This window comes from Trichosurus vulpecula, chromosome 1, assembly GCF_011100635.1.
Source record: "Trichosurus vulpecula isolate mTriVul1 chromosome 1, mTriVul1.pri, whole genome shotgun sequence".
Taxonomy (NCBI): domain Eukaryota; kingdom Metazoa; phylum Chordata; class Mammalia; order Diprotodontia; family Phalangeridae; genus Trichosurus; species Trichosurus vulpecula.
In genome coordinates this window covers 156,569,474-156,585,333 of record NC_050573.1, presented here as the reverse complement: position 1 = coordinate 156,585,333, position 15,860 = coordinate 156,569,474, and the positions used below count along the sequence as shown (strand labels likewise).

The 15,860-nt window shown below is 36.4% G+C and overlaps 1 protein-coding gene across 2 annotated transcripts in view; it reads right to left on the bottom strand.

Annotated features, from left to right (window-relative positions):
* RUNX1T1 (RUNX1 partner transcriptional co-repressor 1) overlaps positions 1–15,860 on the bottom strand; it is a 183,032-nt gene that overhangs the window by 66,566 nt on the left and 100,606 nt on the right. For both annotated transcript variants that reach the window (XM_036768921.1, XM_036768928.1), the window contains 3 exons: positions 5,724–5,861; positions 3,321–3,562; positions 1–2 (listed from right to left, as the gene is read on the bottom strand). The exon at positions 1–2 is cut by the window's left edge and continues 88 nt beyond it. In XM_036768921.1, coding sequence (XP_036624816.1) covers positions 1–2; positions 3,321–3,562; positions 5,724–5,861 — 382 coding nt within the window. The remainder of the gene's footprint in view (positions 3–3,320; positions 3,563–5,723; positions 5,862–15,860) is intronic.

The window sequence follows — 15,860 nt, the reverse complement described above, 5'->3', positions numbered from 1 at the left end:
TTCTGTAGGATAATATATATATATATAATTATAAATACATTTGTTTCTTGGTAAAATAGCGAAAACATTTAAAATAAACAATTACCAGAACTGTTACAACACATGGCATAGTAATAAGCAGAAATACACATGGGAAGCAGTATTGACTTAATAAAAATATCTTGACTTGGTAGAAAATAAGGCACATTATGATTTAATGCATCACCCATCTCTGAGGTATGGAGAGAGTAACTGCATGTTAATATGTAATGTTAAACACAACTATATACTGTTCATCATTAGATAAAGCACTGTTTCATTTTGGATGAAAATTGGGCAATAAAGAAAGCCTTATAAAAACTACTACCTGGAAATAACACAAACATGAAAATATTTAGAGAGATAAGAGACTATTTAAAGGGACAGAGGTATGGATGGATTAGATGAAATAAAATTTGCCCTGTTCAATTTTAATTGCCAGTGTGACTACTAGGTAGAAGCCAAAGAGACTCCACAAAAGTACCCTTGTCTGGGGGTAATAAGCCCTACTGGTGAAACCATGGTGGAAATGAGGCCAAAATCAGGTTAGATTCTTGACTGTCATTCTGATTGACTAAGGAAAGGTATACTCTTTCCCTGCCCACAAACACTTGGCTCCCAAAAGAAACTATGGAAGAAGAACGTTGACATCCGATTCACTACTAATATTGGGGGAGGGGAGAGTGATAGGTTGGTAAAAAGGAGCATCAGGAGCCATACGCCAAACAGACTGAAAGTAACAACATAAAGCATTATTTTATTATTGTGATTTTCTTATTGTTCTGACCTGTGATTTCACAGGTTTAGAGAATTTAGGGAAGAAAAACACCTTCTATCAATGCAAAACAGCAAAGGTTCTGCAAGTTATAATCTTAGAGTTGCCTGAGGTAATGGGAAATTATTAGACTCGCTCAGGGTATTCTACAGCCTATACATTTCAGAAGCTTGATTTAATCCAGGTAGTTTTGACTCCCAGGCTAGCACGCTATCCATTATATTATACTGACAACAACAAACCAACAAAATAAAAAATGTGTTCCTTATAAATGTGTTCCTTAGTCAGGGGCAAATAATAAATAATAAATTATTACCTCCATGGAAACTAGAAAAAAATTAAATTTAAACAGAGTTCTCTTGGTTAGGAGTCATCTTGCTCCTGAAAAAAATGAGTTTTGGTGATCTAAACCCAAACACAATGACTTGCCATTTTTCTCCTCTATCTATGTGTACTTCCCTATTAAAAAAAAAGTAACAGAAATATTGAGTCCTTAATTTCTCCTCAAGGTAGCAGATTGTCCAACCTGTAGGGAATATATGTACATCTGATTAAAGGACACAGATCTTTAAATAATATTTATCTGATGTGCACACCTTTAAAACTAGGGAGGAGGAAGAAGGAATTATCTATTTTATATATCCCTTCCTTCATATTCAGGGGACTGTGGTCTAAAATCCAGTCCTCTCATAGCATCTTCTTAAGATCAAACTATTCATGTTTCTATAACAACTTATTCAAATTTATCCTACTGGAGAACTACTTGGATTGGAGTTATCTTTTGATGCTATAAAATTAGCTTTGATAACCAGTTTCCACTAACTTGGAAAAATTATTAAGTTAAATTTTCCCAGGAGAAATTTTCTCCAACAATTCTAACAAATGATATGTGAAAGACTTTAGGTGGCAGCTAAGGTAGCTTTCCATGATATAAATTTGTCTGTAAACCAATGTTTACCAAGAATGTATCAAGAGATCTACCAGATAGTAAATACATTCTCTATTCTTTATTAAAAACAAAGAGATAAGAACATATTTGAATAAAAAGAAAGTTTGGGATTGGACTTGATGGCAAAATTTTGTTCATTCTCGTTTGTTTATAAAATACTTTTTTTTCCCAAACTCCAAAATTAAATTCTAACTTAATAAAAATAGCTCATCCATTAACTATAAAGGTCTGAAAGGATAGATACATCCCTGTCCCAAATCCCTTGCTCATGAAAATCTATGAGGTCTCCAAACTCCATGTCTTTGATAGAAGTTGCATCATGGAATCTCAGAGATAGAAAGGTCCCCAGAGGCAATCTAATCCAAATTGCACCTGAACAAGAATCTCCTCTATAAAGACTTTTGGCAAAACACATCTAATATGGCTTAACCCTGGTCAAGCCCATATAATGAAAAAAACATTTAGTTAAAAGGGCACAAGCCAAAGAGAGAGAATATCTAGATTTCAGAATCATTTTAGACATTATAATGAAAACTGATTCTGTGACTTTGGTCAAGCACATATCCAGTTTCCCCTTCCAGTTTTCAAACTGGGAATAATGCCTTAAGTCTTACTAAATTACAGAAAATAATTATGTATTCAAAGGGTTAGGAGAACCTCAGAAGGAAAAGTTTTAGGGGCCAAATAGGAGACCAGGGTCCTGTCTTAGCCATGGAACCTTGTGCAAGATACTTAAAAGTTCCTGATCTGATAGCTCAAAATGAGAATAATATTCACAAATGAAAAGTAAAATCAACAAAAACATATGAGACCACTTTTTAAACTGCAAAAAGTTGTTGTAAAATTGTTAACATTATATAGTTTCTAGTGGCACCAATTATATAATTAATCAATATGTTAATAGAACAAGGCCTTCTGGATACTTCTCAGCTCAACTTCACACTTTAATGAGGCACTTCTTCGCACTAAGGCCAAAATTTTCTTTTTAAAAACAGCAATTAGCCTTGGGATCTAATGCCGATGTATCAATGAACCTTGTGTGGAAGGACCTCTATAACCAAACTATCAACAGGCCCAAATCTGTATTTTATTTTAATTGGTATATAATGACCATAATACACATGCATACAAATACAGAGCTAATTCACACTGCATATTTACTTTGGGCTGGAACCAATTATCATATTTTACATATAACTATACTGTGAATAGCGTGAATTCAAATACTGTGACCACTTAGGGATGACTGTTCATTATTCTCTCTAACTGGGACCTGTATGTACAAATACCTCTTTTTACCAAAAAGAATTTTGTATCATTCCATCTTTATCAGGCAGATAGCAAAGGAAGTCATAGGCTAGGTTTATACACAATTATAACACCACCGCCCCCAACTGTCCAGTTAGAATTTGGGGCTACATTCATATTCATTTGTCAGAGAAAGACCAATTTTACATTCTGAGATGTAAACCAACTAACTCCTTTAAGGACCACTATAGTAACCATTTGGGTATATCCAACTAGCCACTGTCCTTCACAGGGAGTGGGGAGGGAACAAGTTGTTTGGCATTTGCTTACCACTAATCCTAGTACGAGAGTGCGTACTCTTTCCCCTATTTCTGGTGAAATGTCATTGCCGAACTGCTGCAAGGTGGTAAGAAATCTCTTCAATTTGCTGAGTTGCCTTGCTCCACAGGCTGGTGGTAACTGCTGATTAGCCAGAGAGGAAGAGGAAGAAGAGGAAGGCCCATTGCTAAAGCCATTGGGTGGAGATGGGGCTCCATTCAAAGCTGTGGGTGAATGGCTTGTGCCATTAGTTACTGTCAGAAGCACAAAGCAAGAAGGAAAAATGAAAATAAAATTCTGTGGAAAGGAAGTCACAGGTAACTTTTATTTCTAGTTGACTTTTATGATGTGAAAAATGTTCAGACTTTTGGTAAAATACTTTGACTTCACACACACCCCAGGTTGAAATTATGCTTGATTAAATGGCCTGACTCCTCATAAATAAATACTTCTTATATCTACACAGGCGCTGATAATGAATGGAGTCTGCTACAGAGTGGGGACAGCCTTCGCTCCCATGTGCACATATGCCAACCACCTGAAACATTTCAATCATGGAACAAGCAGCATTTGGATGTCAGCCTTTTGTCATAGGCTTATATCAATATAACAGGAATATTCTTCTCTAAACTGCTCCTCTAGAAAAAATGTACATTTGGTGGAGACTAAATTTATCACTGAACATTTTTAATCGTGTTTTGTACACACAACTGACAGCTGTGTTTATAAAAACAGGACTTTCAAGTTTTAACCTTCTACCACCCAATTAGAAGGCTATTTTCTCCCCACATATTTCTTTAACCACTTCTTTAGGGAAAATGCAAATTTTCTGTAAGATGGCAGAATGCATACAGCATTAATTGAGAATTTATTTTCTGGAGTTGAAATGGGACATCCTAATTCAGAGCTGTAATAAAAGATAGCATGGATGTATGCCAATTTGTTCAATTTATTTCTGATAAAACTGATTTAGGCATTAATGTAATAAACTACAAGGACTCTGCCGGGAAGAAGGAAGCAGGTCTTTAAGGAAAGGGAGTGGCAAAATTAGTAACTGTTTAAATGGTGACTTGGCAATTATTTGCCAGGTAAGATGACATTCAACTCATCAATCTAGTGCCATTCTGAAATATTCATCTCAAAAAAGGTGCTGTAACTGACATTAAACACAATTCCTCATTTACAATTCTTTTTAATACTGTCAATACTTTGTTTCCCCCAAATGAGAAGTTTTGTTATGAGCTATGCATGTTAAAGACCACTAAACCAGATTTATATCTAAAGATTCACCACTAACTTGCCTGAAAATAACTGCCAAACTTGGGTCCTCAAAACAGCCCTCTACATTTCCTGGTGACACTGGGGAACAGCAAACCAAAACAACAGAAGTTGACAGCATTATACCTTAGCACCATTCAAGGTATCCAGCTCCTTCTAAGTTTAAAAGGTCTATTAAATTACAGTGAGACATGATATAAACAGCCTGGGATAGGTATAAAGCCAATTCTTCTACTCGAACAATTTTTAAGACACTAATATGTAAATTCTTTTCATTTCATAGGTTACTTTCATTCACATGTATTTCACAGCACACATTCAACAAGTGGTATGATTTCCAATAGACAGTGATTTGTTAGCTCAACAAAATCCTTTTGACAATCAGAACCTTGGGAAGGATTGAACAGGGCTACCTACTATCCCTATTGGAATATACTGGGAACTTTCTACTGTCAGAATGTTCTGTACTTCTCTCAGAAAAGAGAAAGCAAATACACTTCCATACACTGATTCATAAACTAGAGCCAGAGCCAAACTGGCATAAAATATTAGAGATCTGAGAAATTTAAATCAAGAAGGATGCTGTCTGTTTTAAATCTGACCATGTAGTATTTCTATACCTGGCAATAGCATTAATATGATAAGGTTGCGTGGCTCTTTTTATTTGTAAGAGACTAAAAAAGACCTAGCTAGTTTAGTTGGGGGGGTAGGGGCGGGGAGAGTGCCTGGTACAGATATGAAATGACCTTGGAAGGATTTCAGCAAATGCCCAAGAATAAAGCAAAGCCAAACAAATCAAACCGAATAGCAATATAACAAATGACATGTTCAAGAATAAGTTATGAGATCAAGATGACCTATGTTTAAAAGTAGGTTTCTTAATTTTAAAAAGTCCAAACAAATGACAGATAACAAAGCAATTAAGAAAAAAAATGGGGATGACTCCAGGATGAACCACAAGTTACTGACCTAAGTCAAATTTAGGCATTATGGGGCTTTTGAGGGAGGACGTTGGGGGTTGCATTATTTTCATATTATATATTAATGTTGGGGTTTTGGTTTCCCTATCCCTTACATGTAAAAAAATGCAGAATGAAATAAAAAACACAGAAGAAGGGAAGAAACTAGGCTAATTACACGTTGTGGGTGTGAATGAACTGCTTCTTGGCGCTCCTTGGGTCGTTGGAGGAGGTGGCATCGTTGGAGGCGTCAGTCGAGATTGTGTCTTCACATCCACAGGTGAGTCTGGCATTGTGGAATGCTTCTCACTGCGATCTATAAGATAACACAAGGAATACTTTATTTTACCTTTTAAGCACAGCAGCTCTTCAGATGAGGTTAACTCTCCCCACCTTTCATCCCACCCCTCCAACTCCCCCTCAAAGAGGCTGTGCCATGAATAAAAAAAGATTGATATTTTCTGTGGACAAAACAAGCTCACCTACTGAATATCCAAATGGAATTGCATCATCGAAACCTTGCTTAAGAAGGTGTAACACAGATGGTAGGCCCTCATTTGTAACTAGGCTATATTATCTTCTATATTTATTTCTGGCACGTGCAGATGCTACCTTGATAATATTGGATGGGATAAAACAACTTCACTGGCAATTGCAGCCAACATTAGCAAGCAGGACTAAATGGATGAGAAGGGAAAGACAGCAATGAATCCCCTTATGACAAGTCAGGAAGAACTAAAGCCTCCCGCTTTGTTGTACAGGTGAGATAGTGGTAGGAGCCAGCCCTCTTTGTGACTATTCTCTGTAACACCTGCTGCCGCTGCCATCTTTTGTTTTCAAACTATTAGACAGAGCAGGTTAAATACTCCATGTCTCCTGGACATATTTTCCACTCCAATTTCTTTTCCTGTCCTATTCTAAAAGCATCAATAAATAAATACCATATGCCACATAATGAAGGCTATCTTTTCTTTATTTAGTAGTCATGTGTTTATAAGCCATTATTACAGGAGGCTGGTTACACTATTTCAATTTACAATCTCGATCGGGGGTGGAGGGGAAAGGGAGAATGAATCTTAATTCTAAGAAACATGGAAAAGTTAAAGAAAACCCATACTACATGTGGATGGAATAAGAAGTTACCATATCAATAGGAAGGGGAGAAGATTAGATCCTATTCACCTGCTTTATAACCTAGCTTCCTAGGTTTGTTTGAAGACAAGTTTTGATTGTGTTAAAGAATAAAAAGATGATTTACCTTGAGTATAAAAGCACAGTATCCATTGTATAGTAATTGAACTTAACTATCTCTCCCATTAATAAATGCCTCATATCTAACATGAATCAATAACTAAGGGGAATCTTACAATAATGCATTTTCCCAAATGATATACCTTTCCTGCCAAATGTTAAATGTTTTCCTTAATCTAATTCTATTTTACTTTTATCAATTAAATGTTCTCTGCAAAGTAACAGGTACCTCCATAAACCATATGCCAGGAATATCAAAGAAATTTTATTTTGTAATCTTGCAAATTGCCTAATTGTCCATAGGGGGAAAATAGCCTCAAGGTATAAAATGCTATCTCCTCTCCTTAAATAATAACTAATATTATTACATGTTTAAACTTCATTTTAAAAGCAAAATAACACACAATACTGATGGAGAATTATTGAGAAACACTACTACTTTTTCAGATCATAATTGTTATTAATTTATTTAGGAGAAATTTCCAGCACAATTGTTATTACTAATAAATGGAAAAAAATTCCAGATTTGTAAATTGTGGCCCTTTCACAAAACCATCTCACACTCAGATCACCATAGATTTACTTTTTCTCAAAGTCCCTTTAGTAATCCTCATTTATGTTGAAATAATGATGATATTGTATTAGGGACAGCATATGATAGAATATTCAAATAACCTAAAGGTCACAACAATTAAAAAAAAAAAAACATTTTCATTGCTCTGGGTTATGGTATCAGCAATGCTACTTCAAAGTCCAAAATGTTGATTAAAAGACAGGCAACGTCCTTACAGATTAGTGCAAGTGTATTTAAGTGGTGGTAGATGTACATATGAAAAATAAATTATCTTTTTACTTAGATCACAAACTTATCTTCTTATTACTAAGCTAGAACATTTCATCTATAAAAAATATTCTAAATAAATATTCATAGTGGCTAAACTCAAATTTGCTTCTGCAATAGTTAAATTCATCTCACATTCTACTCACCTCAACCAACCTCAGCAACAAGGGAATAAATAGCTTTCAGCTTATGTTGCAACTGAGGGAAGAGTACAGCAGCAAATACAGGCCTTCCTAAATAAAGGCAAATATTTCTGTCATGCCAAGAAAGGAGGGAGAAAGGGAGACTTGCCAGAGCTGGTTGGGAGATAACAGTGGGAACGGCTGGTCCATCTGGTTTTCATTCTGCTAACACTCATATTGAACTGTTAGAGAAGGCAGTCCAGATACACAGATTTGAAGCACGTGGGTGCACAGACGGAGAAAGGAAGGGGGTGGGGCAAGGCAGGAGGAGAGGGAAGAAAAAGAAAAAATATATATGAGAGAGGAACTAATGGAGTAAGAAGTCCAGAGAAGGAGGATTAAATGATAAGGGAAGAAAAAGAGGAGAAAGAAGAGATAGAAAAAAGGAGACGGAGGAGGAAAAATAATTACAGACAAAAGCTTTTTAAAAGCAGGGGACAGTTCCAGCTTATAAAGAATCAGTACCCCTCTCTGGTTTGCTTACTAATGACAATTTAAAAAAGAACTTGGAATCACTCTTGGGTTTTTTCTTCCTTTTTGTTCATTATAAGCATACAATTGCATCTGAAAAGATTTTGATTTTGAACACTTGCCTTTACCCAAACTTTCCATATGATTGTTTTCTAAAAACACTTGGTAGCATGCATACCCTTGCTGAGAAAAATAAATAAATCCCCAAAGTAGTTGCTTCTCAAAACTTTTCAGCTTTTCTAAACAAAACTATAGTTCTAAAAACACAGCCAGAAAATCACCACAAGGTGTATATGGATGATACTTCAGAATGTTGATATTAGCAAAGGTTCTGGGTAATCAAATGGAACTTCAACCCAAAAGTCCAGCAAACCTAGAAGAAGTAGGGTCCATCTGTAACTTATTCTGCCTTACTGGATGCAATCACTCTTGGAGAGAGATGGTGAAATAACAAACCATTACCAATACTCACTCACTCTCTCTCTCTCTCTCTCTCTCTCTCGCTCTCTCTCTCTCTTTCTCTCTCTCTCTCTCTCTCTCTCTCTCTCTCTCTCTCTCTCTCTCTCTCTCTCTCTCTCTCTCTCTCTGATGCAAAGTTAAAATAAATTCAGAAAATGTGTTTCAAGTATGCTGATATATATCTATTACATTTGTTTTGCATTATATTCTTTTAAAATTCTGAAACACACATACACTTGAAACTTTTATAGCAATGAGCACAAGCTATGATTTAATCACAGAAGCATTTAACTCCTTTTTGAATTAGAGAATATGGTAAAACCAACTTTAAATTATGACATTTCATGTGTAGATATCCAGTTTATGAAATTATAGTGTTCTTGTCCTACATTCAATTCTTATAAGTTATTTTTACAACTATATCTAGTTAATTTAGGTAAACAGTAATATTTACTGTAAGAAGAGCCAAAAATCTATGAGACAGAGATAGAAAAGTAAATGTAAAGAGGTATGCGTGTGTAGTCAAATGGATCAACCTTACTTCCCTTAACCTAAATGAATTAGGCCACTTTTAAACAAGACAATATTTCATATATGGTAACATTTCAACTCATATGGCACACATCCAGGTCAAAAGTACCAAGGAAAGTTAATGCATGGAAGAAAATACGGTATATATAAATACATTACTGATACAATTTCAATATCCAATTCAATGTCAGGTCTTTGTAAAAGTGGTATGTTTTCCATTTCCTTTTTTTAAATAGAAAAAAAAAAGAATACTATAATATACTGTGGCATTTATTTTACTTTTACTTAGAATAGTTCCAGATGTACATTTAAGGTATGAAGAATTTTTAATAGCCACTCCATTCTACTTTTTCAATATCATATTATATAATGATAGCATTAATAACAGTGACTGGTAGTGTGTATAGATATAGATGCGCATTCATTCATACATACGCATACGCATACACACACACACAAACACAGAGTCCTATTAACACAGCTTATATTACTTGGGATAATGAGAATTTATACATTTGTTGAATCTGAAGTTTCATCCTCTACTTTGTACTACATTTCTGTGTGCACATCTCAATTCTTCTGCTAGGCTATGTGTTCTAAATAGAAAGGAACAGTATTTTATTCACCTTTGCATTCCCTCCAGCGTCTAGCCCAGTGCACTGTATAAAGTAGGTACTCAGTCAATCAGCAACCATTTATTAATTGCTTGGTATGTTCCAGGTACTATGCTAAGCATTGGGGAAAAGGCAAAAAACATGATTCTTCTGCCCTCAAGAAGCACATATGGGAAACAACATAAAAATAGCTAGGTACATTCAACATATAAAAGTTTATTGGAATAAAAGCATCCAGTGTAAGTAACACTTGCATTAGTCAATTCACAAGCTATACAATATAGAAAGGTAGGTCTAAATCATAGTGACTGCAATAAAAAAAACCACAATAACGACGATGATAGCCGTTTATACTTGGATAGCTACTTATCTTTAAAAATCTTTTTGAAGGCCATCCTCATTTTACAGATGTAGAAATTGAGGTCCAAGGGAAAAAGCGACATACTCAAAGTCAAACAGCTGGTAGTAAGTGAAAGAACCAAGACTGGAACCTAAAATGTCTTACTAACAAGGCCAAATGTTCTACTAACTAAATCTCAATGCTTCTAAATGGAATCCAGTGATTGCTGATGACAGTCTTTTTGGTGGGATGGGGTGTAAAGAAAATACATGAATGAGAGAAAGGAATGAACTAAAATTTTTACTTCATCACACTCTATGTAACAGATATAGTTCTCTGTGGTATGGAAGCCATTCCTGTATATTAAAATTGTGAAATAGACCCTCCCTTCATAAAGAAACTGGGGTTCAAATGGAAGTTAATTCTCGAAGCTCCTGTAACTAGTTATCAGCAAACCTGGGACAAGAAACCAATTCTGAAACACAGCTAATGGAGAAGACTTAACTGATCAAGCTTGCACCAAAGCTATCTACTTGGACTATTTCCCTTTGAATATTTATTTGAATTTTCCTTAGATACAGAAGAAATGCCAAAAAACAAAAGGGTGCAGATAAGCTACCTGAAACAGCTCATGCTTTAATCCTCATAAAACAATCTGGCAGGGTCTCTTTTGTCTAGCTGTTGTTTCCTCCTGAAGAAGAAAGTGTTACTCATAATTTATAAAATCTCCCCAAATCAAAGATGCCACTTAATCCTATTTTAGATACACGAGTGAAACTTATAGAGTGGATTTTGTCCATATGGACAGTGTAGTGTAGTGGTACACAGGCTAAGAAAAAGTAGGAGACCTGAGCTTTAGCCCCCAACTTTTGGTGAACTTCTTGTGTGGCTTTCAAAGTCACTGATGTGGAACAGAACTTCCTCATTGGTCAAATGAAAGGGTTACTTTCCAGATCTAACTTTCAACAGGTCAATAATTACTTGCCACCTATATTCTGTTAGTTTATTCATATCATTTGCAATAAACCAAACCCTATCACATCACGAGTATGTCACTCCTAGCTCTAAACACTATACACAGAGACACGTGCACCTAAATGTAACAAGAGAACAAAGACCTAATACGGAGCTGGAAATTAAGTTGGAATAGGGTACTATCCAGCCTGGACTTCAATTTCTTTATCGGTAAAAGGAGGGAATTGAATTAAGATTATTGCTAAAGCCTTTTCCAACTCTGAAAATCTGGAGTCACCATTACTAAACATATGATTTTGATATAAACAGAATTTTCCCTTTGTCCTTACAAGTGTCTAAATAAAAGGAAGAATTTGAAGAAAAGCAGATTTTGGCTTAATAGAAGGAGGAAAAAAATGTCTCTAAGAATTAGAACTACATGAACTTAGACAGGGCTACTCTCAGGCATACTGGCTTCTCTCTCATTTGAAGTATTCAAGCAATTTTCAGGTACTCTATAGAAGGGATTCTTCAGGTATAGGCTAGCCTCTGATGACCCATCCATTTCAGGCTGACTCTACAAATTGTGTCCAAGACAGTGTAATATTTTTGTTATTTTCATATTTTGCTAAACCCTGTTCAGAAAGTTAGCACAGTGTGTGTGGTGCAAAGAGTACTGGACTTGGAAGTCAGAAGACGTGATTTTATATCCTGGCTTCAACGCACTAGTTGCATAAACACCAGGGAGTTAATTAACCTGAGTCTCAGTTTCTGGAGCTATAAAATGGGTATAATAAAACTTCACACTACTGGCTTCATAGGGGGTGTTATGAATAAAGCAACTTGTAAATTCTAAAGTGACATGTGTACGTATATCATTCCTACTGGTACTAGTTTTACCCTCTGGGGCCAAGTGGAATAAATTTAGCTCTTCTTGCACATAACAATCATTCAAATACTTGATGGCAGTGATTACATCTTTACTCCAGGAGAAACATCCTCTGCTTCTTGCGTTACTACATGACAGGATGTAAGTCCCCTTACTGTCCTAATCATTCTCCTTTTGGCTATACTACGGATTACGAATGTCTCACCTAAGATGTGGCACACAGGACTGATCACAATAAATCACAGTAGAGTGTAATTATGACTTCATTTGCTCCAGAGTTTACTTTCATTAATGCTGCTGGACCATGGAAAATTATTTGGCTACTGCTGACGTGCTGACTATTCAAAGCTATTCTGCCTTTCCAGTGACTTGCATCCATCCTGTCTTCATTTCCATTGCCAGGACCCTAAGACAAATCTTCATCCCCACTCAACAGACTCTTTCCTTCCCTCCTTTCTTTTCCCCCCTATCCAAACTAACACTCTCCTTGCTACCAGACTAATCAGTCCATGCTTGAAACCTTTCGCTGGCTCCCTAGCATTTAGCAAAGTCTTTGCTCGAATTTCAAAGACCTCCATAATCTGGCTCTACTCTGCCTCCCTGATATTATTTCACATCATTCTCAGGTACGTACTCTATATTCCAGCCAAAATGGACCACCGACCAAACTCATACAAACCTTCTGTCTTTCTTGCCTCTCTGCTCAGGTACCTGTGCTCAGGTAGTTTCTGGGTGCCAAAAATGCTTTCGCTTTCTTGTCTACCTGCAATAGCTTCTTCAGCAAACACAATTAAAATGGGGAGGAGCTCAGAGGCCAGCTAGTCTATCCAACTGTCTCGCTTAGCAGATACTGAATTTTAGGGAGAACAAATGATTTCTGCCAAGATCACATAGAGATTATATAACTTCCCAAGAATGCTCAAATATCAGAGGCAGATTTTGAACTCAGTTCCTCTGATGTCAGTCAGTACACTCTCCACTATACCATCTCCCGCCCTCTCTAACTACTTAGTACCAATCTTTTAAAATCTAATTCATAATTTAAATTTTAAATTTTAAAACCCAATAAATAAATAGGTTGAGATAAGACGTAAGATGCAAAAAGAATACATGACCACTATGTAAAATGCTAAGAAGCTTCAGCAGGAAACTGGCAAGCCATTGGCAAGAGGAGTTTGTTTTGGACAATGACTTATAGTACACAGAGCAAACTACAAGGTGTTCCAAAAGTCTTAGTAGAGAACTAAGCTTTATTTGCTTAAGTATTACAAACACAGCCTTTAAAAGGTTATTTAGGTTTCTTATTGAAATTCAACAGAGCCACTATTTTGAGCTATACATTGCTCATCAACTTTTTAACTTTGCAAAAACTTACAGTAACCGAGTGACTGAAAGGACAAGCATCTGTAATGCTAGCCTTTAGATCATACAAAGAATGAGGTTTTGATGCATTTACAAGTTTTGACATAACCTCACTAGAAAAAGTCTGATGGAGATAATGCAGATGACCAAGTAAGAGAACGTTCTCTACCATCCACCAGTCTGAGAAAGTTCTATTCAGAAAACACCACACACAATGCATCCTGTAATTTAGAGGATTAGAGCATTGCCTGGAGCCACTGAGAGAATAAATCACTTGCCCAGAGCCACATATCCAGTATGTATCCTAGACTAGACTGGAACCCAAGTCTTGTTGACACAGAGGACTTATCTTTATCTACCATATCACATGCTTAGATGCATGCATGTAGATGTGGCCGTGAATCACACATTGTTATTCCATCACCTGTGTATGTGCATACACATGCACACACACACACACACACACACACACACAGAGTAAAATTTCATTAAACATGAAAATGGTGGTAATACACCAATCCCCTTCCAACATTATTTATCAATTCTATGCAAAGATAATAAACCTTTGCATCGATCAATTAATCTCCATTTACTTATTACATACTGGAGATACAAGAACAAACATGAAATAGTTCCTGACCTCGATGAGGTTATATTCTACTGGAAGATAGTATCTATATCTTGTTTTGATTTTTCTCTGGGATCTACACTCAGTGTTTTCAATTGCCTATTGTACATGCATGATTTCTCTTTTCCTATAAGTGCTGGCAGTAATTTCCCAGTCATTCCTGCTTTAATTTCGCTATTAGTGCTGGCAATAGTCTTTCAGTTATCCATGTTCTAAACCATACTGGCATTTATGGACCTTCCTCTCTTCAACCACTGTTCCATATCTGTTACCAAGTCCCCTGATAAAGACTAATTCCTAGCACAAGGAAAGACATATACTATATGTCTTCCATGGATGCCTTCAAGTCCCAACTAAAATCCCACGTCCTACCAAGAAGATTTCCTGATTCCACCTTAATGGTAGTCCCCCCTCCCCTTTTCTTAATTATCTCCAATTTATCCTCTATGTATCTTACATGTTCATAGTTTTGGTTATCTTTCCCAATAATCTGTGATCACTCCAAGCGCAAGGACTTTTTTTTGCCTTTCTTTGCATTCCCAGCGCTTAAAAGAGTCCCTAGCACATAGTATGTGCCTAACAAGTACTTATTGACTAAATGACCATGGAAAATTCAAGGGGGAGTAACACGTTGAAGAGTTAACTATTATATTAGTAATCATACTTTTCTGGGTATGTGAGCAAATGATTTCTATTTTCATAGTCACCATCATCGTTCAAAAACACACATTTATTTGTCTGACACTGTAATTTCATCCACGTATGAAATTCTCACCTCCGATTTAGGTCAATAGCATCTATTCACCTTTTCCTAGGGCAATGAGATGTTCATTTGTCATAAAGAAAGGATAGCAACCTAGGTCTTTTTGACTTCAAGGACATCTACCTACCTACTCTGCCAAATGGTTAGTTGGTTGGTTGCTGTCCTTTCCTTTAAGAGGACCAAAAGGACATCACGATGTGTCCAACTGTGCCTAATCAGACCCATATCAGTTCCAAAGGCTCTACCACAGGTTGGGCAGAAATAGTCCATACGAACATTTGGAGTAGAGATGTCTCTAAATTTGTGCATCTCACATTTCTTTTGACCTACTGTAATTCTGCTTCTCTCACAGAGCACAGCACCTTCTCTGATGAGGGCATGCCATGCTGGGTGATCCCTCGCCAGCATCTCTCATGGAGTCACACAATTGATTCCAATATTGCATATTCCCTGAACATGCAAACTATTCTTTCAATTAATTCAGTATCCTTATATGTCCTCTTCCATTCACTCCTCATTTGCTCCCACCTTGGAAGTAGTAGTAATCAAACTCTGCCAAGGACAACCCCTCTATTTGTGCTCCTGAATACATCCCTTCCCATCTTCTCCAGGATCTTCCCCACCTTGATCATCCCCTCTGTTTCACCTTTATTCTTTCCTATCCACTGGCATTTTCACTCCTACCTACAAACCTACCAATACTTCTTCCATCCTAAAGCAAACATAACAACAACAAACTTGATTTGACCCAAACCTCTTCTCAAACTATTGTTCTAAAATTTGCCTTTTTAGCCAAACTTTTACAAAAAGCCATCTTTATATGATTGCTGTCTTTACTTCCTCACTGCCCACTCACTTTTCAATACCTTGCAATATAGCTTCAGATTCCACCACTCAATTGAAATTGATCTCGACACGGTTACCAAGTATTTTCAGTGCTACATCCAATGGCTTTTTCTCAGTCCTTATCTTTTTTGACTTGTCTGTAGTTTTTGACACAGCAAAATCATGCCATCTTTCTAGATATTCC